The sequence below is a fragment of the Ambystoma mexicanum genome, chromosome 1q, assembly GCF_040938575.1.
Source record: "Ambystoma mexicanum isolate Mex_15411 chromosome 1q, UKY_AmexF1_1, whole genome shotgun sequence".
Taxonomy (NCBI): domain Eukaryota; kingdom Metazoa; phylum Chordata; class Amphibia; order Caudata; family Ambystomatidae; genus Ambystoma; species Ambystoma mexicanum.
Window position 1 is genome coordinate 193,488,654 of NC_090922.1, and position 24,723 is coordinate 193,513,376.

A 24,723-nucleotide genomic window follows, 5' to 3' on the forward strand; every position below is an offset into this window, starting at 1 on the left:
GTCAGTGCTTTTGGGTGTAGCTCACCTGGTCAAACAGAAAGACGGTTACGTCATCGAAAAAGGACACCATTTTCCGCTTCCGATCCAGGTCATCGTCAACCTCGTCGGCTGACCGAGGTGACTTCAGCAAGCTTCTCAGATTTTGTGCATCATCTGTCTCAGTCACGATGATGGGGACTCCACCTGCCTCAGCTTCTGAGCCCCTTCCTGCTTGCTTGGGCATGCCACCCACATCCTCGTCCTCTTCATCCTCTTCCTTGTGGTAAGAAGGGTCTGGCTGGTAGCGTCCACCAGAGCCTTCATCCCCGCTGTCCCAGAGGGATTTCCGACTCGTGGGGCTGGGAAATGCTTGAAGATTCAGCGGTGGAAGAGAGAGAGAAAGTCGGGCAACCTTGGCTGTAGAGGGCACAGAAACATTATTTCAATTAATTAGTTATGTTTGAAAATGTATCAAATATTACACATACTATCATTGACAAGTACAAGTGTAGCCATTATAGTCCCAAAATGTCATATCCCATCACTCCCCATTGAAATGAATTGGGCACAATAAGATGTCTGCTGTTGTGCAACCCTTGGTTTCCTTGCCTTTTATTTTACCCTGATAGTAATGAACCCTTTCTGGGCAGTGAGGGCTGAAATGGAGCTCACTTGTCTGGTATCACAAATATTATCTGTCTATAATAAAAAAAATGAGCTAAAAACATGGGGCCTCATTCCGAGATTGGAGGTAGCCATGGCGCTAATAGCGAGTCCGCCCTCATTCAATGGGGACTTACCGGTCTAGTCAGACCTTTACGGGACCGGTAAGTCCCCATTGAAAATACCATTCCCCATTCCCATTGAGCCCCTATAGGGCTCAATGGGAATGGGGAACGTGCAAATAACGGTACTGCAATTTGCGGTACCGTTATTTGCTCACTGGACCCTTTGCGGCTCCCGCTAAGGCCACCTGGTAAAACCAGGTAGCCTTAGCAGGACCCGCAAAGGGACCTCGGAATGGGGTGCAAAGGGATTACCGGCACCGATATCCTTAACGGTGCTCGGTATCCCTTTGCGCCCACCTTGTAATGAGGCGCATGGTGTGCTAGGCAGTGGGCTATCATAAACAATATGTATATGATTAAATATTAAGGGTTCTCCACCTACCGTGTTTCAACTAAAGAGTGGTGTGAGCCCCTTTGAATCTCAGAATCTGAATAAATATAAATTGACTTACTCACTCCACGGTAGCCCCAGCACATGTGAAGTAGAAAAAACTGGTAACTTTATTAAAAAATCAGCATCCTCTGGAAGACATTTGTCAAGGTGTGCCATAACATTACATAAATGGTTTCTTGATATTTATCATCCATGTTAAGTCCACAAGTTTTTACGCAGAATGTATGATTGAGGCATTATTATTACGTCGGCTGGAGACTGGTAAACAGTGGGCTGCAAGACCTCAGGACTACTGGACGATCGGCGCGTGCCCATCTCAAATACATCACAGGTATATTTAGTCCCATACATGGCAAAATTCCATGTTGGCAGGGTCCCTAGAGACCCACACCCTCAAACACAGTTTAATAATTCCTACCAGTGCGGTCCCTTTATTCCATTGTCACACACATGAACACTTTAAGGAACACACTGTATATATGTGGTGTCTTTTGTTTTCTTACACTAAATGTGTTACCTACCAATCCCTAATAGAAAAAAAACCCTTTCCCTGTGTGGGGTGTCCGTCCCTAGGAAAGATGTGAAGCGCCACCTATCTAAAAGGGAAAGAGAATAGAGAGTGGTCCCTAATCTACAATGTTTCTCACTGTTTGTGATTCTTAGTAAAAATAAGAGCAAGGTCTCAATCAATCGAGCAATATTTCTGTGAATAACTATTTCAACATGGGCGCCTAGGCTCTACCTCATTTAATTGACCTTCAGAGAAGCGTGTTAGCACTAATTTGTAGACCAATTGCTTGGTTAAGGGAAACCATAAAAAACCTTTTTTTGAAACAGGATAGCTACAAGCTCTGAAAAACAATGGTCAAGGATTCGCTGTCCACTTGGCTTCCATGGACCAATAATGGAGTCAAATTGCTTGAACAGCTTTGTTAATTAGTAATTGGTTGGAGAAAGGCTGTTCTCCATTACAATGGCATCACTTCAATCCCGTATCCCACGTGTTCTTGGGGATATTGTGCGTCCAGATGGTCGACGGGTTTCCATGACTTCCAAAGGTTTTTCATCTTCTTCAGGACCAAGTAATTTTGTTCTGTCTAGATCAGATCAGCATTCCTGCTGGATATGGAAGTGGGTCACCACATCTACCTAGGGAGAAATATTCAAGAAGCTTGTTTTGGTCTAGGTCCAGTAGGTAAGTAGTTTCTTTTTATGCATATTAGCATCCCTTAAAGTGTTCATGTGTGTGACAAACATTAACTTTACTTAACACTTAAGGTTGAATGTTGGACTGTCAATCAGTATCCCTGATTGTTTTCTGTGTCCCTTTATTCCAGACATAGCAGCGGGAAGGCAGACTAAAAGTGACAAACAGCTGTAGAAGCAACCACTGCTGTTGATGGGTTCTAGCCCAATGCCCTGACAGTAACAACACCCTGCAGGGGAACTGCTGATAGCAAAGACATGATACACAGTGGCAGCGAAACCGCATACTTTGTAGGTAGCACCTGGTTGGCACTGATAATAACCCGAAGACAGCACTCAGTTGAGTTTCCAGAGGTTTACAGGGACACTTGTGAAGGCACTCTAAGAGTATCACTCGACCTGCACTCTAACACCAAAAGCCAGCTTCATGAACCAGAGCACCTAGGGAGCACCCATCAGCCAGCCCCAACATGGCATGTAGGGGGAACAAATACCAGCATCCCTCATTGCGGCACCTGTCGGGAACTCGTGAGGTGAAGCTAAGATAACCCTCAGGAAAATACAACAAGCACCTGCTGAGACAGAACCTCCTAAACGTGAGGAACATCAAGGAAAGACACTAGACTCCCACCCTGACTAGATACAAGTGCAAACTAACTTGGTGTATGCTGACTCTCGACTGCAATTATCCAATACGTCTCAAGTTTTCCGATTTTAGGCCGCTCCGAAAAAAATGCAACCTTTTATTTCTTGTAACGTCACTATAATTGACAACAGCTTTCAAACTTGCTTCCTTTTCAAATAAAGTTTCCTTCGTTACGCTTTGTTACTTTCAAGGAATGCCACAAACAGCACACTCAGTGAGTGGCACATGGGTGTAGGCACTTGTGATTGTTATTCAACTTCATGTGATGCACAGCTTTACTCAGTGTAGTGTCCCCTTTAAGTTCCACTTTGTCCAGGCTTGGGTGATGTCCATGCCGCTAGTGGAGGAAAATGGAGTGACTATTTGTACTGTATAAAAGGAGTTCAAATTTAAGTCTGGGCGTGTGATTGGCCCAGATAACATGTCCACACGCCTTCTAACCTCGATCTCTATTCTCTGTGTCTACCAAGAAAGTAGAAGTAGTAGAGTTTTTGGGTAGGTTGAGTGGTGAAAAATAGACTAACGCCAAGGAGTACAAGAGCCACAATGTCATGTAACAGATACTTACTCCTACCTCTAATGCCTCCTCCTCCATAGGATGAGTCAAAAGTACCCCGAAATCTAGATGGGGTGGGGTGGATAAAAAGAAAGAAACATAAGAGACCTAGTCAGCAATGTTCTTGCATTTGACCTGACCAAATTGAGATTCCAAGCTGGAGTTACCATCCAGCACACAGCCCAGGAAAAACACTTAGGTATAGCCTTGCACAGCCACTTCACAGAGATCATTTAGCAGAAAGAGGCAAAAGAGACTGTCTGCCCGGACCTTTGGGGCAGAATACCAATACCCTCCAGGTGAGATTCCCCACTGTCTGGCACTTTAACATGCAATGGAATATCAAGCACACAAGGAAGGCTTTTGATGGTTATTTCTCTGGGTCAGGGCACCCATCGGTTACCAGGAGCATTTAAGACCCGAAGATGTTTCAAAAATAAAAGTAAACCTTGAAGACTCTTCAAACATCTAAATTGTAATTGTCCGTACTCCCCTACCTGGGTCCACTGCCCCTCCTATGTCTTCCTACTGCCCTACCTGGATCCTCTGCCCCTCTTATGTCTTCCTACTCCCCTACCTGGGTCCTCTCCTCCACTTATGTCTTCCTTTCGTCCTCTTTCTGTGTCAGATATTTCTTCTTTTCTCTCTCAAGTTCACCTTACTGCTGCCCCCTCTGACCCTCCCCCTCACCCTTCCTCCCTCATTCCAAAGGTCCAGCCCTTTCTTCTTCCTTACCTGGCCACTCTTTTTCATCTAACTCTTCAATCTTCCACTTTACATCTTTATTCAAACATGGTACTATTTTTTCTATTTTCAAGAAACCTGTGGATTCTTCTTCCTTTCGTTCCAACTATCACTGTATTTCACTTCTGCCTTTTCATTAAAAACTTTTATAACACACTGTCTACTCCGAAGTCTCCACTCATCTTAACACTCACGCATTCTCCTCCTTTTAACTTCATGGAAACTGCTCTTCTCTCGGTCTGTGACTCTCTTCTATCAGGTCTTTATTCTACGCAGTCTTCACTTCTGGTTTTCCTCGACTTGTCAGGTGCTTAGGGATTGTCTTAAATTGGTTCCCCTCTTATCTCACTAATCACGCATATTCTGTTGCTTGTGCAAATGAAACATCATCTGTCTCTCTTTTTCAATATGGTGTCCCCCAGAGTTCTGACTTAGGTCAGCTTCTATTTTCTCTCTACACAATTCCTCTTGCCTCTATCAATTAATCCTGCAGCCTTTCCCACCATGTTTTTGCAGATGATATGCAGTTCTTTCTTTCCTTTTCTTCCTTCGCTATCCAGTCTTGGGTGGCGGATAATTACCTCCATCCAAACCCCTCTAAGACTGAGGTTCTTTTCTTTCCTGCTACTACTAAACAACCTCCTCTGCCCCCTCCTATCCCCTTTCCTCCTGCTTTTCTTACCTTTTCCTCCTCTGTGAGAAACCCTGGCGTTATTCTTGACTCTTCTCCAAGTTCTCCTCTCATATTTCTGCTATGTCCTGCTCTTGACGTTTTCAGATTTTTAATATTCTGAAGGCAGGTCCCTTCCTCTCTTTTCACAATATGAAAACCCATGTTTCCTCTCTTATCTTCTCTCGTTTATTTCACTGTTCTTCTCTTTTTAGCCACCTGACTCCTCTATGCTCTATTTACAACTCGTCGATACGTCTTCTTTTCTCTCTTTCTTCGCACAACCCCTTCTTCTCTCCACTTACATCACTTCAGTGGCTTTCATTTGAATCTTTAATTTTCTCTATCTTGTCTTCAAATCTCTCCATGGTCTGGCCCCTCTTATCTCACTTCTTCGATCTCTTGCTATAACCGGCCTCACTCTCAATCCCTCTTTATATTTGTAGCCCCTTGTCCTGCATGGGCTAAAACTTGCTTTCATTCCCCTTCTCTACTGGCCCCCGAACATTGGAACGTACTTCTCCTCCTCATTTCTTCCCTACGCACTTTTCCCTAATTCCATTCTCATCTTAAAACGCATTTTCTTGTTTGCTGATTTGTCTGTTTTCAGGTATTCCATTGATTTGTACCATTTCTGTTACTTGATAAGTACTTTGGCTTGTAGCGCTCTATAAATAAAATAAAATAGAAACAGAAATAAGAGTAATTCTTCAAGGCTCTTGGAACATCTAAATTGTAAAGTGAGTTTTCAGCTTTGAAAAGTAGACACACCAACTGTCCTGCCTCATATGAAAAGTGCAGAGGGTCAGGAGTACGCAGGAGCCGAAACAGCAAGATAAGATCTTTATTAAGGGAAAAGAAGGCTCCTATGAAGGAGAACAACAAATCCACTCTGGACTGTCACCTGTAACCACTGCGTATGGAATCTGCTGTGGTTGCATTCACGTGGCAAAGGCGCAACATGTGAGCACATCACCACACATTTCCCCCCTTATGCAAACCAACCCATAACAACGTTCTTGAATCTTGTGGGTAATTGGCGTGTTCCTGGTTGTCGCTCCTTGAAGCCCTCAGCAGCTGGACGATCCACTGTGGTTGCAGTGGCCCTGCAGGAGCATTGACAGACAGGTCTCTTGGCTCACCTACACCACCACCATCCTAGATATTGGTGTCTGTCGATTCCCTGGAAGCTGTCCAGTCAGCTCCAGGAGGTAGTGCTGTGTTGGATCTCAAAGGTGTTCTGATCAGAAACATGTCTGGTTGTAACGTTGGGAGATCTGGATGCACTTCTGGTTGGTATTGTCAATGTAGTTGGCATGCCAGTGCTTAACGCCGAAGCTAGGTGTTCGTTTTCGTGTCACTTGGTTATTTGGCTCTGGCCCCACTTGCTACCCCATCTAATATCACCACTGAGCCCAGCATCTCATTTACCTGGTGACTGATGGGGGAACACCACTCCTGCCCAACCTAGGATTTTAGCACTGCAACACAATCAGCTGGTTTTAAGGACCTTGCCATGCAGACTTCTTTTCGAGTCATACCATTGTTTATCAACCAGCTGACATTCTTCTGCACACCTTAAGAGTTTGGATCAATTCACATGCATAGGATCTTATACGCCAAGCCATTCAGAACCCAGGTCACACACTGGCGCCTGCCCCTTGAGTCCTGTAAATTGCTTGATGCCCATGGCTGAGTGTGGGGTGGTGCGATAAGCCCAGGGCATGCCCTTTACCAGTATAGAACACCATTGTCCATTATTATGGTGGAAGGTAACCCTTCCTCCCGAAAAACACTGGGGGACATTCCGGGTATGGTGGTAGTCATGGCGCTATTTGCGCCATGACTGCCTCCCATACCGGTACCGACTCCGGTTTGGTCTAATGGGGACTTACCGGTCCATTCCGACCTTGGAGGGACCGGTAAGTCCCCATTTATCAAACCATTCCCCATTCCCATTGAGCCCCTACAGGGCTCAATGGGAATGGGTGGGCGCAAATAACAGGCTTGCGTATGTCAAGCCTGTTATTTGCGCCCTGATCCCTTAACGGGTCCCGTCCATAACGGCTGGTCAGACCAGCCGTTAATGGAGGGACCCGCTAAGGGACCTTGTAGTAGGGCAGTAAGGGATTACCGGTCTCCTTACCGGTGCCCGGTATCACTTACCGCCCATCTCGCAATGAGGCCCACTGTCCAGACATCAGACCATTGACCTGCCTGGGGCATCTTCTGACCATGCTACAATCAGCCATTCCATTGGTAGTCAATCAACACAAATAACAATCTGGGTTTGGACTTGCTATAGGACTGATGATATTGAGGGCACATTTCATCCACAGTTAGTGTAATATCTCTACTTGGTGCAGGGAAATGTGTGGCCTCACATGAAGCTTATCACTCTGTGTGCAAGGCAAACAAAACTTAATTGTTCCTTCTATCTGCTTGTCCACACCTGGCCACCAATACCACTTGTGTACGTGGCCTTTCTCCATGCTACCGCCTAAGCGGCCTTTGTGCATAGCTTCTACAATGTAGTTACGGGCACCTTTAAATGGGAATATCTTCTCCCCTCTGAAGAGTAAATCGCCTGCTACCCACAGCTCACTGTGACACATGATATAATTGATCACTGGTATCCCTAGCGCAGGTCAACCACCCGGCTACCACTCATTTTGGGACTTGCTGACATTCTTCGTCCTTGATGCTTTTGTGCACCCAGGTGACTTGGTCCAAGATGGTGTTTACTTGTGTTTGGGCTATTGCAGTCCATGTGTCCTTTTCAGCATTCGTCTTATTCAACTGTAAGGTGAGACATACACTCTGCCACTACATATTCTGGTCTCGGTGTATACACCATTTATAAATGATGTGAGTTATGTGGAAATGATTTTTCTAATCAATAAGGCATGCACCAGTGGTTTGTGACCAGTTTTTCAATGAAGGGAATAACTCATGGGAAAAATGTTAAATGCTTCATCGCCCAGTGGCAGGCTACTGCTTCTTTTTCTATGTATGGTGCATATTATTCCCACTACCCCCAAAGGGAGTAAGATGCAGATGCCACAGTAACCTCCTGGCCCTGGGATCAATGAGTAAGGGCCACCCCCAGCCACACATTGCTTTCATCAGTGAGCAACATAGGGTATTCCATTGGATTGGACATCCCCAGGGTCGGCGCCAGTGCTATATAGTGTTTAATTGGATTGAAGACTATGTCTCGTGCTTCTGATAAGACGAACATGTCATGCTTCTTGAGTAAATTTCCAAAGGGGGTGCAATTTCAGATGCAAAATTCTTCATACATTTTAAAAAGTATTTGGCTAGTCCTAAAAAGGATTGCAACTCCTGTTTATCGTGGGGGGGGGGCTCTCTGCCTCCTTTACAGCTTCCACTGGACTTCCTCTTGGCCGCTAACTACCGGTGCCTAGTATGTCCTCTCTGGTTCCCTGAATAGGCAATTCTCTTATTTGATGGATAAGCCTGCCCTCTCCATTGTGCTCAGGACCTGCGTGAGAGCAGTCACACTGTGGGATGTTTTTTGGTAAAGACCATGATTTCGCCCTGAAAACACTGGACATTGAGGTTTCCTCTGAACAGTTCTTCCATAATTCATTGAAACACAGTGGATGCTTTAACCCTACATGTACTGAATGGAGTGATGAAGGTGGACAGCTGCCTTTGATGCCTAGCATAGCTCAATCTGGCTGTACTCACTCAACAAGAGAAGCACTTGGCACATTCTAGAAGTGGCAACATTTCTTGCACCAAGGGGATGTCATTCCACCCGGTTTATTAAGCGAGCTCAAGTCCACAGACATTCGAATGGCACCATTTGGGAATTCAGGTAATAATGATGGATGGCACTCTTTCTGATGCCTCTACTTCTGTATGGTATTGTTGGCTCAGAGAATGTCTTGTTCGGTTTTGTGATGTTTCTGCAGCTGCAGGGGGCAGGATATCACCTTTTGTATGATGGGTGTCACTCTCACTTTACAAGATTATTTTGTGCTTGAAGTCCTTAAATCATCATTGTTAAAAATGATTTCTCTTTACTGGATGTTTCCTTCCATGTTAATAGATCCAACACGTTTTGCTTTTATTTTTGATTCTAGCCTGACTTTTTCCAGTGGAGCACCGCCTTAACCTGCACTACTTTGGGCTTTTTGCTAATCTGTTATGGAGAAACAGACACGTCCGTCAGACTGTCAGTACTGAGAAACTAGGTTTCCCTTAGTCTTTGCCTATGTTGCCATTTCTGGGTAACTTTTTATCTATGTGCCAAGTACCCTACAGTACTGCGCATAGGGGTCCTTTGTTTTAATGCCCTAGACACCCTCTAAGGATTTTTTGGTGGTGGTACAAGTGTGTCTAGGACAAACTGGTGGCAGAAGTTTACTTTTATAGTATTTGACATTTTTTTAATGAACCATATTGTGCTTGCTGAGTTTGGCTCAAGACTGTGGCCAGTGCCAAGAATGGCTGGTGCCACAAAGTCTTTTGTTCAGTCCTTTGGCCATATTGTCCCGTTACCTTCCCCAAGGTGGAGCAGACCCAGGAATTCCTTATTTGGGCATGCAGACTCCCGCGAAAACTGTAACTTCTGCGGGATCCTGCATGTCAGGCGTGCTAGTGAAGAGGACTGGGACTATCTGGTCCCAATCCACGTTACTGGTGCCACTATGCCTGGTAAGCCTGAATGACTGGAACCACCATGGGCTGTGATTGGCCAATGCCTGGCATGAAAGCAAGAGAGCAGATCTTCCATTGGCTATCCCAAGATTTGAGCGTGAAATGAATCTTGGATAAGAGAAGGGGCTCTGCATCCATTCTAGGTCGATCACCTGAAATTAACTGCAAACTACAGAAGGAGCCAAGTATCTTGAAATGCTAAAGCCGACCTATGGAACCGCCAAAGAGATGCTGGAAGATTTGGCATCCTGAGCCTGCTGTTGTCCAATTGAACCCCTGTTTTTTGCATCGCTCACTGAAGGCCTGTATGGGTTCTTCGACACTTTGAAGTAGTGGGAACAGCTACTCTCGGTACCTCCTAATTTCCAATACAGTCTCTTTGGAAGTGTTCCTGGGCCATCCAGTCAATTTACCAGCTAGAACCTGATGTATCGCATAGGTGTGCTGCCGTCCCGAGTTGACACTCGAGACTTGAGGAAACGCCAGCTTGTGGTCCTATCCCGCGAAATTACATAGTCCTAGCTCATCTGGGTCACAATTTAAGAGAGTGTGCCACGCCGCGAGCATTTGCAGTCCCTGTGTCACCCTGCTGTGGTGACGGTCATTGTAGGAGCTTTGCCTACCTGCCCCTTGCACCTTGAGACGTGATGCACTGGAAATTTCCCTTTTTCTTCACCAAGAGCTAAGAAAAGGCTACTGTCCCGCCACAGAGACGATTGTCCTATCCCGCAGCCACTGAGAGTCGGAGCGACATGCAACTGCAGGTGTTGAACCTACAAGCAACCTGGCCTAGAGTGGCAGCAAAGCTTGGCCTGAACTTTGTCAAGAGTCGATGAGTACTTGCATCACTTACCGGTGGCCCCCTGGCACAGCCATTGTTCTTTATGCACGAGAATCCCCAAAAACGATACTCACCTCAGCTGGGCTAGCCTGTGCTCCCTAGCTATTCCCGAAACTCGAAAGTTGCTCTGCCTGAAAGGGTAGACCCTCTTTGAATAGAAGGACACTGTTCTTCATCACCTCATGCCCCTTCCTGAACTGCTACAGCTACCTGAAGAGGACCCGCTTTCTCCTATTACGCACAACTGCGCGTTTTCAACACACTACTGTACTTTTGAGCACAAGGCTCCCCATTTCGTGGGCTGGACTGCTTAAGTTGGGGATCGATTCTGAAGAACTGTCTAATGCTATATTTGTGTTAACCTACCCCTGTGTTGCAGGTTGTGGCTGTGTTTTCCCCTTTACCGCATTAGGCGAAACTTAACTGTATATATGTTAAATAGTGAAAGGCGAGTGTGGTAGATGTTTGATAGTACTGTGGTTTATTCGTGTTTTAATTATTAAGGCTTTAAATAAATGTATGTGCATTATTTATTTACACTTGTCTAAGCGTATTCAGTGGAGTTTTACTGTGTGTGCTGATTGTGGGGTTCCAATCACTCTCACCCCTCCTGAGACTTAGTTTTGACCACCTGCTATGCTACCGTGATTGGTCTGGCTTATCCAGTAGGGTCCCCTGTTCCACTAAAATAGGGAGACCTAACTTCTGCCCACCAGGTCAGAGTTTAGAAATCCATCTTAACAAACATAAAGGTGCTAAACAGGGTTTCTTTGCATATGTTGCCGTCTGTTTGGGTTATCGGTTTGGGGGCATTTGGGTTTAGTCTGACATGCAGCAAGATCTGGTGGCACCAACTCCACAGGGGAGTTTCCTTCTGGACCGCATTTAATTTGTCACATGTGGTCCTATCTTTAAATTCTTTGTCCACTATTCTAAAATCCTACAATATCTATTGGGCCTCATTACGACCCTGGCGGAGTGGGTTTACGCCAGCGGTATTCGCGGCGGACCCGTCCGCCCTACTACGAGTTCCCGTAGCGCCATGGAGCGTTTTCCGCCTGGTTTTTCCGGGCGGAGAAATCCATGGCGCTACGGGACCTTGTTGTTAATTACGCCACCGTATTTTACGGTGGCGTAATTAACGCCTTCCCCACTCCCATTATACCCTATGGGGCAAAAATGGGAATGGGGAAGGGTAAAATGGGGGATGGGGATTTACCGCCCCGCCAAGGTCGGAATGGGGCGGAAAATCCGCCAACCCCCATGGCGCTATCGGCAGCTTTCCGCCGTGCTCCATGGTGCATTTTGCACCACGATTTCCGCCAGGGTCGTAATGAGGGCCATTGTCTTTCCCCTATACGCCGTGGGATTTATGTCGGATTTGATTTAAGCCTTGGAGATCCCAGCCTTGTTTCAGATAGGTGTCTTTGCTAATTACTGTATAGCTGGAACTTGAGTCAGCCATCATCTGCAAATCTTTTCCATCTATGCCCACATAGCACCAGGGGACTTCCATATCCTTTGCATCTACAGTGGCAATGAGGAAGTCGCCCAACTTATCTCTTACGAAGTGCACTTTCTCATCTCTATCTGATTAACCTCAGTGTGGTATGACAAAGGCATGCCATGTGATCCCTTGAACAGGGCAATGAGTGCTGTCAGTCACAAACTCTTTGCTGCCACATGAGCTGCACAAATGTCTTTTCTCCTCATACTGTGTCCTGTGCGCACCACTCTTCCAGTTGTCATTCTCTCTAGCATCTTGGGGCGTGCTGTGGATTGTGTTCCACTGGCTAAGTAGAACACCTTCCACCTCATCCACACTGAAATGGCATTGGCAGTTGGCATACTCAGCTGATTTTTCGGCTATGCAGGTGATATTAATGGCTTGTTCTACTGAGAGGTCCTCCACAAGGAGGAGTCTCTACTGCAACCTTTTGCTATTGTGGTTCCATATCATTTTGCCGAAAACATTTACTTTGAGGTCATTTACTTCAAAGTGATTACTTCGAAATGTTACTTTAATGGTTTCTTTTTATTTGGGGGTCCACCCAAAGCCACCCTTCCCCTTCTGTACTACCCCTACCTCAAACCCCTCCCCAACCCTCTTTTTACCCCTTAACCCACAACTTGAAACACTTGTGTATAGGTGCATTATTAATGCCAAATCTATCAATCAACTACCTATATATTGCAAAGTAATTTCGGAGTAATCACTTCAAAGTAATTTACTTCAAAGTAATGTCTGTCATTGAACCACGGGATACCGTTATTGCAGAAGCAAACAATTTGGTCTCGGATTAAGCTTTCCATCAAAAGGCCAAGTTTCTATTTCTTGGTATGGCCACATGGGGCGGCAGCTTAGGATGCCATTCTTACGTTGAATCCTTGGTTCTGAGAAGAAAACATTTCTCTTCAGGATGATGTTCATTTTAGGGCAAAAGTGTTCTGCTAGGGCTAATTCTGTGTTCTGGAAGGTGTCCTGGACATTGCCTGCATCTTATCCAATGGGCACTGGTGGGAGTCTGTCAAAGACTCTGCATCCTTTTACACGGAGACAGCTCTTGAGGATGGCCACTCTCTATTTAGCGTCAATGTTCTTGTCACCTATGGCAGATATGTATGTGTCAAAGCATTGTTTCCAATGTGGCCAAGGAATGGTTGGCTTCCATGTTGTGGGCTGGAATGCTGGCAGTAGTTTTATGGTGGACACCTTGGTACTGTGAAGGCACCATGAAGCAAGACACAGACAACAGATTCAAAGTTCAAATAAAATACTTTTATTAACTTAAATGTCAGAATGTTTTAAGACTTAACTTGCCCTATGCTAAGGTGGGATTTTCCTACCTAAAGAAACTAAGGATAGTCTGAGACAGGAAGTTCAACTTAAAAGTCTGTCTTTGTCCAAAACCTATACCTCCCCTCACAACTAAAGCTAAACAATGTTTAGGGATGTCAACAACAAACTAAGTAGTGTTCCAAAATAACATTCCAAGTTTCTTCCAGCTCATGGCTGCTTTTCCAGCTCCCCTTCCACAAATTCAAAGCAGTTCCACAAACTCTCGGGGTTCCTTTCCCCAAGGAGATAACACAGTTCCAAAGGGGTCTCGAGGTTGCCTTCCCCAAGGCAACAACAAAGTTCACAAGGCCTTAGGTTTCCCTTCCCCAAGACATCAGCCTGCCAGCTCACTTCGTTTTAGTCTCTAAATGCTCTAAACCTGTTCCAGGTCAATTTCATACTCCTTCTGGTTCCTTAACGGTTTACACAGATTGCTCTCTTCTGCTTTCACTTCAGAAATCTCTGTCATACGTATTGGCACTTTTCCTTGGCTTACACAATCATGGTATTCTCAGTCTAGATCCAGTTGTTGGACCACACGGTCTGTCCATTACAGGTCACGCAACAGATAACTGTAGGCTTTCTTGCCCAGACAGGTTTCACTGTCACTGGCCCTGTGTTTTGGGTCACCTTCACTTTGGTTTCTCCTTGCCAGTCTCTTGGCTTTTCCACAATGTGTTTTTCTCCTTGCAGTCTCTTGGATTTACCACAATGTGTTCTTTCTCACGGTTAACTCTGTAGTTCCTACTTTCCCTCACCACATTACTTTGACACTCTTCAGTAATGTCCATCACTTGCTTTTCCATTCATAAGCTTATCAAGATTTTCCTTTAGGGCAGTTCAATACTGATTCAATCATTCTCAATTCACGAGGCTTTCTCTTATAGTTCAACTTGCTAGTATAACCGCTCACTTTGGGTTATCTTTTGCTTTCATGTTAATTTGCATTTAATCGGCAATTACATTTGCCCTCCAGTTGACACGGGAGCACCACGGTACGAGTGTTCCCTTTTGTTCACTCACCAGTCCCTGGTGGCTCATCCAGGTTTTTTCTTTCCTTGCTCTTTGCTCTGCATCCACGTTTCCATAGCCTTGCAAGCCTTTCTCACACTTTGGAAAACTCTCTGTGGGTTGCCGGCAGCTCCCGCTCCCTTTTATGAAGATCAACAGCAGTCATCTTCATAGTCACAGTACCTGGCAGGATAGTGAAACAGGTCTGCAGCACCAAAAGGGGAGAATCCCACGGGTCTGGACCTGCACCCTTTTTTTGACCATCAATACCTATTATCTTCATAGTTGCAGTACCTGGCAGAATAGTGAACCAGGACTACTGCACAAAGGGAAGAGGAATACATGGGTCTGGGACCTGCATATGTAAAATTGTGAGCTTATGTGAACTGTGAACATTGGAAGTGCTAAGCAAGCCGGGGGAAAGCAGCCCGTCCCCCAGATAAGGTTGAACTGTGAATTGTGAAAGTAAAAAGGGCAAATAAACCAGGGGGAGTGAGGCATTCCCACCGGCAGTGTGTAATGCATATTAAAATCTAAGAAGGGCCTGTGCAAAGGGAGTCATTCTGCCCAGCTGTTGTGAACAGTGAAGCCAAGAAACCTCAAGAGAAGGAAGCAACACATCCTGGTGTTTCTTACCAAAGATTGTATATCACGAAAACAATCAGAAGGAAAACACAAGGAAGGGAGTCATACCCCTGGCACTGTGAGAACATTAAGAATAAAATACCTGTAGAAGGGAGGCATTCTCCAGGAATCCAATAGTGAAGCAAAACTATGGTTAGCATGGAATAACATTTGAGGTGGAACTTTTCCTTTTGAATTGTATCTGAAACCTTATAGCACCACAAACTGGAAGTTTGTTTATTTCCCTCCAAAAGGAACTGAGACGTGAAGAATGGAGTCATTGTCCCAGTCACAACTCCCCCTATGATTGGAATTGTAGGCCACTGTCCAGAAGCAGGGAGTCATTGTTCTGGACCAAGAAGATCCACTACCCTTTTCTTATTATTTACAAGTGTGAGGGATAGAGGTAGGCCTTTTGACACAACAATGAAATCTTTTTATTTACTTGGAAATTTCTGACCGATTCCTTAGTTCCTTAGTAGAGGCAGGGAAACCTCTCTTAGAATTAGGGAGAGATAGGTTTCCGCTTTGTTTTTGCCTGAATAAAAGTCGCTGCCAATCACCATGCCACCATTGTGTCAGACTTGTCCTTCTGCACCCTTACAGGTCCTTGGGATTAGTGATGACTGTTTTCTGTGACCAAGTCACAGGAGCGGTAACACAGTTGTGCTAACTGCTCTGCCCGGCACTGAGAGCAGCTCAGTGACCTAGAGTTAGGCGCTGCGGGCACGTTGTATGTGGGCTTGCTCGCGGACTGCCTTGTTGGTTGCTTAATACGGTCCCCTTAGTTTTATTTTATGCAGTTGCTAGGAGATGGTGCACATGGACTAAGGGGCATGCCCCATCTGGCACTGTTTGTATGGACATGATATGTTACCGCGCAAGAGACAAGGTGGCTTGGGGGGAGCACCTGGCACTTATGCCCTTGACCAACTCTTTTCAATATTTTGTCTATTCCCACTTCTTTTTTTTGTTGTCCTTTGGGGGATTGGGTTCTCACAAGAGGACGGCAATGTGTGTAGCGACATGCAAGCTTACTACCTTGGTGGGAGCCCCCAGACGTTTCTGGCTCAGTTGATATGCACCGTCAGCAGAGATGATTATGCTGCTTGTCCCTCATTGCCAGTGTGCCCAAGCAGCAAGATAACAGGCCTCATTACGACCCAGGCGTTAACCATGGCCCTATTAGCGCCATGGTTGACGCCGGTACCTTTACCGATTCCGCCATGGTGAATGGCGGAATTACCGCCCCATTCCAAGGTTGGCGGGGCGGTAATTCCCCATTCACCATTGGCCTTTCCCCATTCCCATTTTTGCCCCCATAGGGCTCAATGGAAAAAGGGAAGGCGGTAATTACAGTACCGCAAATTGCGGCACCGTAATTAACTCCAAGGTCCCTTTGCGGGTCCCGTCCTTAACGGCTGGTAAAACCAGCCTCGGAATTGGGCGGTAAGGGATTACCGGCACCATGCCCTTACCGGTACCGGTAATCCCTTACCGCCCGGGTCGTAATGAGGCCCAATGTCTTTATTGAGGGTAAGGGAGGCCCCCATACAAGAGCGTAACATATCGACTCTGGACTGTTGACTGTAACTGCAATGTAAGGAATTTGCTGGGGTCCCGTTCATGTGACTGGCTGGTGGCCTACGAGCACATCACCAAAAAGTCAAAAAGAAACGGTGGGAAAAGCAATTTTAATTTTAAGATCTAACCTGTACTATTGGAACAAGTGCTTTATGTGGTGTGCCACCCTTTTTGGGAGAATGGTCGCTCCCAGGGCTTGTGCTAAAGTCACATCCTGTGACCATGTGACTAACACACAATAAAAAGAAATTAGCCATTTCCAGCTCGTAGGTCGATGCCAACTGACTCCTCCCTGCTGTGTCTTATTGCTACAGTACGATACTGGTTCTGCATAGCAGGCAGAGGGCCTGCTCCTGCAGGGCTCTCTACCAGGACAGTGCCCCTGCTGGGCAACGCTATCCCTGATGTCCCGCACTGTATTGGCAGAGCCCCTGCTGGGGAACTCTGCAAGTATAAGCCAGTGCCCCTGCTGGGCAACTCTTGCTGCATTGGCAGTGATGCCCTGGGTGCCCCCAGGCCATGGAAGAGTCGTATGATTATGGGCTGACAGGGTGCTCCCTGTCCTTGTGTGTCTGCTGGGTGCTGCCACCACTGGTGAGCCTGGTCCCCGGTGTCCTTTGGGACAAGGACACAACACTTTCCGGTTTGGTTTAGAATTTGTATTTTCCTTGATATTTGTGACACAAAGAAAGGAAATCGAAATGACAATTCACTAGAGGTTAGTGATGGTCACTCTTATGCACTTCCAGCAAAGGATAAAAGGGATCTTCCAAGTAAACAGCTCCGTGGCACTAGTGCTGTGATGGATTGCCATCTGGAAGGGTGTGAAATCCCTAGCTTTTCTTACATTTTTATTAATATAAAAAGATGCAGGTAATTCTGTTTATGAAAGGGAGGTCTGCTAATCAGACCACCCTTTTATAAATGCTCCATGCCAAAATTATAGTGCACACGTATGCCTTTTCTGAGACAGCCTACAGGTTTCCTCTGTCCTAGCTTTCTATTGACATAGGGCAGGTTGAAAGGTCACCTGTGCATCCCTCACAGCATCAGGAATGCAAAGTTCCTCCTGGCAGAGGTGTTTTCTTTTAAATCATTTGCACCTTTGACATGCATTTTAATAATTGTAAGCGGACATAATTATACAGCAACAGAAACTTGATATCACACCAGTGTCAGCTCAGTGAGCAACACCAGCTATGACAACACCGATGGTTACTGTTGTCTGGTCTATCTCTACTAATGACATGTGGAAAAAAGGCCAGGATGCTGCCTCTTTGATTCCCCAGAGGAAAGCCAACACGTTTCTCCGGGGCACACGACTCTTCAGCCCTAGCCCCCAAGATGGGACCTGGCCCTGCAAAGGCTGCACTCACTTAACAAAAGCCACTTTCATGCCATGGTGTTTAGCCCTTGAGTCCCTTTGAAGTCAGCAGGCATGGGAAGAGGTGGATTTAGAATTGTCAGTAGGGAAAGGTGGGCTGAAAGACAAGTTCCACCATCTTAATGTCATCTTGAGGGATCACTACGTCTTGCTGTCCCTCATTTCCTGCAGGCAAGGCCATCTGGCGTAATGTCACAAGGCAAAAGGCATAGGCAGTTGTTACAACAGCCTGCTTTGGACTCCTTAAAGCAGACTTGCTTTGGATGAAACCCCAGTGACATTTCGTTTTTAAAAGGAGAGGAATTACTTTCCTTTTTTTAATCATCTTTGGACCCTTGAACCCCAAGAAGAATTCACTGGACCTTTGTAGGAAAGCGGTCCATTCCAAAGTCATCATTGAGAGGAAGACAGAAGAAATCCAAGGCCGGGGAGAGCTTTTCCCCAAACTATCTCCATGGATCAGTGGGGGAAACTTCTGTGGACAAAAGTCTATCTCTCAGCTGGCTGCACTGGAACCAGGCCCCTGCTCATTGGAGGAGAAGGATCCCTTGCAGAGGTGAGCCAACTTCCTTGCGATGGAAGTGCAAACCGGAAGGACTTGCCTTGTTCCTGAAGCACCTGGACTGAGCCTCCACCAGCAACCTTGAGGTCTAGAAAGGAACAACTTGTTGCCCTGACTCCCGCATCAAACTGCTTGTGAGTTACACCAGCTCGGACATTGCCTCCCTGTCCCAAGCTTCTCCGAACCATGTGGCGTTTTTGCTTGTGAACTGCACTGTGTATTGGACCCAGTCACACAGATCCACAACTTGACTCAGAATCACTGCTTCAGAAAGTGCCTTGAAGTCTCACTTGATACTGGTGAGCCACAAGAACATAACAAAAAGACATCTGAAAAGACCCTATCCCCATGGTCCATTTTAAAGTACCATAGTGGCTCTATCTTTTTCTGCAAAAACATGTCCTTGAACAGTGCCATTCTTAACATAACTCATCTACCCAGAGTGCTCTTTTACAAATGTTTGCACTCTGTGTGTGTTCTTTTTACAGTGGAGTTTATTTCTAGTGTTTTCTAATGAGTTAATTTCATTGTATTGTTTGATTAAAAATCTCGATTGGACATCATTGTACTGAAGGTGTTTAGGTTGCTACTATTATCAGCTCACATCCCTTCTGAAGATACAGCGTGCCCTTGGCCTGCACTACCAAAAGAAGAGGCACTGGTTCCTGTTTCACATTGTTTGCGATCACTGCCAGTTTAGTAGCAGTGTAGGGCTGAATATGCGCTTTAGTCATTACTCATCTATGATCTCCTGTAGATCAGCAGTCAATTTGTCACAAGTGCCCAAGGCTGCAAAAGGCTTATAAATTAGAAGTAATAGAACATTCAAATTACAGATGTGGTTGGAAGTGTCTAAACAAGTGGAGCCATCAATCAAATGTTCTCCTGACAGCAGTACACTCCCTAGTACATTACAAACACAGTTCAGACAGAAAGCAGGGGTATACCAAAGACTCGACCTAAGAAAGGGGAAATACACTGGATGGGTTTCCTTTTCAACAATCCAGTGACAGAAATGCAGCCTCTTGTTCTGGCACTGGCATCTAGCTGACTGTCTGATGGCAGTTCAATGTCATTTCATCGCGGGATGTTTTTTCGCGGGGATTTTACCGCAGATTTTTTAACGAAAAAAAACATCAAATTTATTTTTACATTATTCTTGGGGGGGGTTACGCCCCATACACCCATTCCCTTACATTTTTTATCTATTCCCAAACACCCACATCCCATATACATAATTTTCTAACCCCCACAAAAATGTGATGTTTTTTTTCCGTTGAAATATTCACAGTAAAAAAAACAGCGAAAAAACATCTCACGATTAAAGGACGTTGTACCCTTCTGGCAGCCGGCCAATTGATGTCGACATTTTCCAGCAATAATCCCAGATTATTACCAGTTTGATATTTAGGCATGAATCTGATACATTCACTTTTAGAAGCTGAGAGCAGAATACTCGGCTTTCTGATGGAAAGGAAATTTCCCTCACCACCACCACAACTGATTAATAGTGTGGAGCATAGACGGGATGAAACCTCAAATTAGATAGAACAAAGAGAAGCCACCAGGCTCATGCACCAACCCTAGATACTTCTCAATTTATGGATCAGCTATGGGATCAGATGAATTGGTGGGATTGCTTATACAAACAGTCTCATCCATTTGAGCCCGAATGAGCTTAATATAAATTGAGGACCCCTATGCATTAATGGTGTGAAAAGATCACACCTTGCACTGCTCTTGGAAGCAAAAGAGATGTCTGCTATTTCTGCTATGACCTATTTCTGAAAAAGAAGGGACACACACTTTATAGCATGATTCCAACTTGTAAGGGGTCTGGGTTCACCTGACATGCCTGTTTTGGATGTGGCAAATCCCAATAAAATAAGTGAAGAACAAATGAACATACTCATTTAGAGGTAAAAGCAAGGCATTTACTTCGAGAAGGCAATGCAGAAGAGCTACATTGCTAGTTATTAACAAAACACTGAACCCAAGGACCGATACCCTTCAAGCAAGGTAGTTGCCCTTTAGATAGAGAACACTGATTTTTAAAGTCACTACTAGCCTACAGCTACAATTCATAGTGCTAACGGGAGCCTATTATGGCCCTGAGCCAAGTTAACAAGAGATGTAGTGATGGAGAAGTGGGCCCCCTTGAGGACCAAGACTTCAGTTCTTCATTCTCTTCCACTTTCAAAGAGTTTGAAAACAAGGCGTACCAGGACAGGATGCCAACTGGCATGAGCACGAAGATCCACCTGAATGAAGGCTGCCATAACACTCAAGGCTCTCTTGACCCTCCATCTCCTCCATCTTGATCGGAACAGAAATAGAGGAAGGATTACTGAAATGGTACATTACTGTCCTGTGCCAAATATGGGGCCTGAGGCTGTGTCCAGTACAGTTCTGATCATCAAAGGGAAATGCTGTGATCAAATCTGGCCATATTCACAGAGAAGCCAAAATTGATCAGAAATTACGTACGTTTCCTGCTGGAGCAAGGTCAGCCACTTATCCAAGTCGAGGTAGCAATGAGGGCATGAAAGACCTACATCTGATAGTGCTCATAACCTCCCCAGAGGCGGCCATGAACTAGAATGTGATGACTAGCTGGAGGTGTTCCCAGGCTAGTGCTGGGGCTTGGATCCTCACGAGATCCTCCCAAAGAAGACAACAATACAGTATGAGGGCTAAGCCCAGTTCTTGACCTGGAAGAAATTATTCATAGATCAAAGAAAGTAAATTAAATCACAACGCAGGGATCTGCAAACCCTCTTTAATCTTTATCAACAAAAATCTAATTGCAAATGCAGGATAGCTCTGCACTGGCAACACTCTGTAAATGGTGCAATGCAGTAATGCATGCATCTGTTTTGAAATCTCATGGAAGAGGTTGAAATCCTAGCAACCTTTTAATCCGTCTCATGTCGGTAAATTGAGTGCCATGCAACTGAATAATAGTAACACTGGGTTTTTACGGTGCTACGAAATTGTAATAAAATATTACAATTTAAGATATATATCCTCTTGCCCTGGCTTCCTTTACTTGCCACATCAGCAAGGGCAGGGGACTGCCGATTTTCATTCCTACTTTCTTTTTCTATGCCCCTGCCTGGATCCCTCTTCCAGGACCCTCCTTCCACCTGACTTCTAGATTTCATCAGTAAATGAACCCAGAGGCACGTCATCAAAAGTGTAGCGTGAATCCCTTCATTAAGCTCCCATGAGTGCAGTTGGCTTGTGGTGCAGTATGGATCTTTCTCAGCAGAGCACGAGTTTCTATGCTCATATTGTGCCGGCAGGGGTGGAGTGCTGTTGGAGCAGAGTGCTGTGGAGCTTGAGTTCAGTTGGTGCAGTTGGGCAGGTTGGCAGAGGTGAGGGTTTTATTTGCTTACATGTGTGTCGACTACCGCAACACGGTTGGTTATATGCAGAGTCTGCCGCCTCATGTATAGAGATGGCACTTTGGGCCTGGTGGCTTTTTGAACCGATTAAATCCTACCGCTGCCCTTTTACGCTGTCATTGGACTACACCGTGCAATGAGAGGGCATGGGAAGAAATCTCATTTGAGGAGGGGGCGGGGCCTTATCATAAGGAAATGACGGACATGAATCATGGACGAGAAGGGGAAAACCCCACCATGAGTAAAAAACTAATCAAACAATGTTTTCCCCAGGATGTCCCCAAACTATATAGCAAAGTGGTTAAAAGTGCTGAAACTACACTAGTACCTTGGATAACTGAGGATGTTCGGATCAAAGTGCAAAGTGAGGTGAGGTATCAAGTGGGGCTTTCAACTGGGCCACTTGTTGAGGATAATTTGAGATGTTCAAACATAGTCTCAGATATGAACAATTGCTCATTGTTAAATGCGTGTTTAATTCTGAAAGATGAGAGCAGAGGATTCAGCAGAACATGTATCCGTTTGAGTGCCTCACCTAACTTATTGTTCTCAGAAGAAGGAGAAGACGATTCTCAGTATAACACCGAGAGACTTGGCAATAGTACTTGCTCCTCATTACTCTTTGGTGTTGATGACACCTCCAAACCTGATGGTTTTTTTAGTGGTAGTTCTCTGTCAGCACTAAATCTTGTACTTCAAGCCCTTGTTCGTCTGTATGACAACATCAGGCTTGAAGTAAAATCTCATACTGGTGCCCTAATGGAATTGCGATCTAAGATAGCTTCCATAATGGAGTCGGTGAGAGACAAAAGTACGGTCACTACAACTGAAGAGGGAAACAATGAACCTAAAGTTGAAAAGGTCTGTGACGCAATCACTCAAGCCTCTGCCCCATTCAAAATAACTCATCTAAAATAACCTGGTGTCAACAACAAAAAAATCAAAGAACCATTAGATGGCCTGTCTATCATCTAAGAATGGCTCAAGAAAATGTCTTCGGAATATTCTAAGACCAGCAAGGAGACGGGAGAATTGTTATGCACAAAGAAGAGAGAAGCATAATGAAAAGAGGAGAAAAGGGGAGAATGCTTTAAGCCCTTCGGCCCTCTCTTCTATAAGAGAACGCAATGAGAGCTTAGGTGAAAGTATTTGTGAAGTTGAATGCCCTGGTAGTAAGAATGGAGAGAAGGAGGAAAGGGTGGTGGCCAGAGTAATCTGGAAAAATAGAAAATAAGGAAAGTTAAAAAGTTCAAGAAGATTACTCAATTTTTCAATGCAATGGGGAATCCTCCAAGTAGGATAGATCAGCCTGCAGCTTTGGAACCCTCTAGTAAGGAAATTGAGGACATAATTTCCTTTAGTGATGTTTGTAGTGGTCAAGTATGGGATAAGAATGGTTATTTATGTGTATCAGTGGCCACACAAACTGAAACTCAAATTAATGGCTTTTTGACAATGGGGAATGTGGAGAACAGAGCAGACGTTTTGGATTGGCGTATGGTGGAGGACATTTCTCCCAAAACTCTATCAGTGGGTTCCCAAATGCAAAGTGAGGTGTCTACAAGTGGGGGGTGGTAGCACTCTCAAAATGCGATAGGACCTTTCCTTTGCCACACTCGCAGTATCCCGTAGCGTAACTGAGGGGGCCAGAGTCACAACAACTAATCAAGTGACTGACAATCAGGACGGGCTGGGTGTGTGGAAAATGTATCTGATGTATGGGGTAGGAATGAATTTGATGGTGGCGATGTGCAACGGGTGATATGCTTTGAATCCATTTTTACGGAAGAGTCTGATCTTCCTTTGAATGGATAACGTATATTGATAATAATTAAATCAATTCCATTGTTGCAGGTAAATGCATCAAATGATATGGAGTTTGTTGATGTGTGTAATGATAATGATTTGGAAAAAATTCAAGGTTAATTAATTTTCACAATCAATTTGTCATTTGGCTTATTCTGCTCAAGGGCTTTGAGGTGCTTAAGCCCAGGTTACGAATAGAGGCAAGTGATGGTTATTGAAAAAGAAACTGTGGATGTAAGAGTGAGAGTGGGCCTGGTTTATTTTGTCGAGTGGAGGTGGCAGGGGCGAGAAAAGTAATTGCAAATTACTATCTTGAGAAAACGGAAAATTGGTTGTGGCTCACTTCCACCTTGTGGACGACTTTGTGGCAACGTGCAGACTTTTAACAACTTTTAAACAACTCCCAACTTGACGGTTTTATGTTGGAACACAGGAGACCATATTAGTTTTTTTAATCAATGCAGGGGTCTTTGACATGAAATATAAAATTAAAATGTTTCAAGAAACATGGTTAGTTGAAGCCCCAATTATAGATGTTTACGCTATACAGATATGTGGCGCTCGAAAGGGAGATTTTGGTTGTCCTTAAGGTGGTTTGTTGACAGCAATTGTAACACGCCATGATTGGCCCCCCTGCCCTGTGGTGTCTACAGAAACCCATCATATTACTAGATTAAAGATGGGAATGGAGTCCTGTTGATTAATGTCTTAATGTCTTAACGTCTGGGTTAGTAGATGTTAGAGAGGTTGTAATGGCAATAGAAGATATATTGTTTGAGTGGAACTCAATATGTCCGTATGGACTTATTGTGGTTGCCGGTGACTTCATTTGCTTGTGTTGTAACTGAAGACCCATTTGCTGATATTGACTACATTAGGAGCTCACAAATAAATACAATAAAGCAGCGTAGTCACATGAAGGCAGCCTGAGGGACAATATGGGCTAAATTCATGGCTAGAAGGAATTTGATTCAAGTAAATGCACTGGTTGAG

The 24,723-nt window shown here is 45.0% G+C and overlaps 1 protein-coding gene across 4 annotated transcripts in view; it reads right to left on the reverse strand.

Annotated features, from left to right (window-relative positions):
- The window catches only part of LMTK3 (lemur tyrosine kinase 3), a 406,442-nt gene that overhangs the window by 56,433 nt on the left and 325,286 nt on the right, over positions 1–24,723 (reverse strand). For all 4 annotated transcript variants that reach the window (XM_069637264.1, XM_069637273.1, XM_069637254.1 and 1 more), the window contains exon 13: positions 26–396. In XM_069637264.1, coding sequence (XP_069493365.1) covers positions 26–396 — 371 coding nt within the window. The remainder of the gene's footprint in view (positions 1–25; positions 397–24,723) is intronic.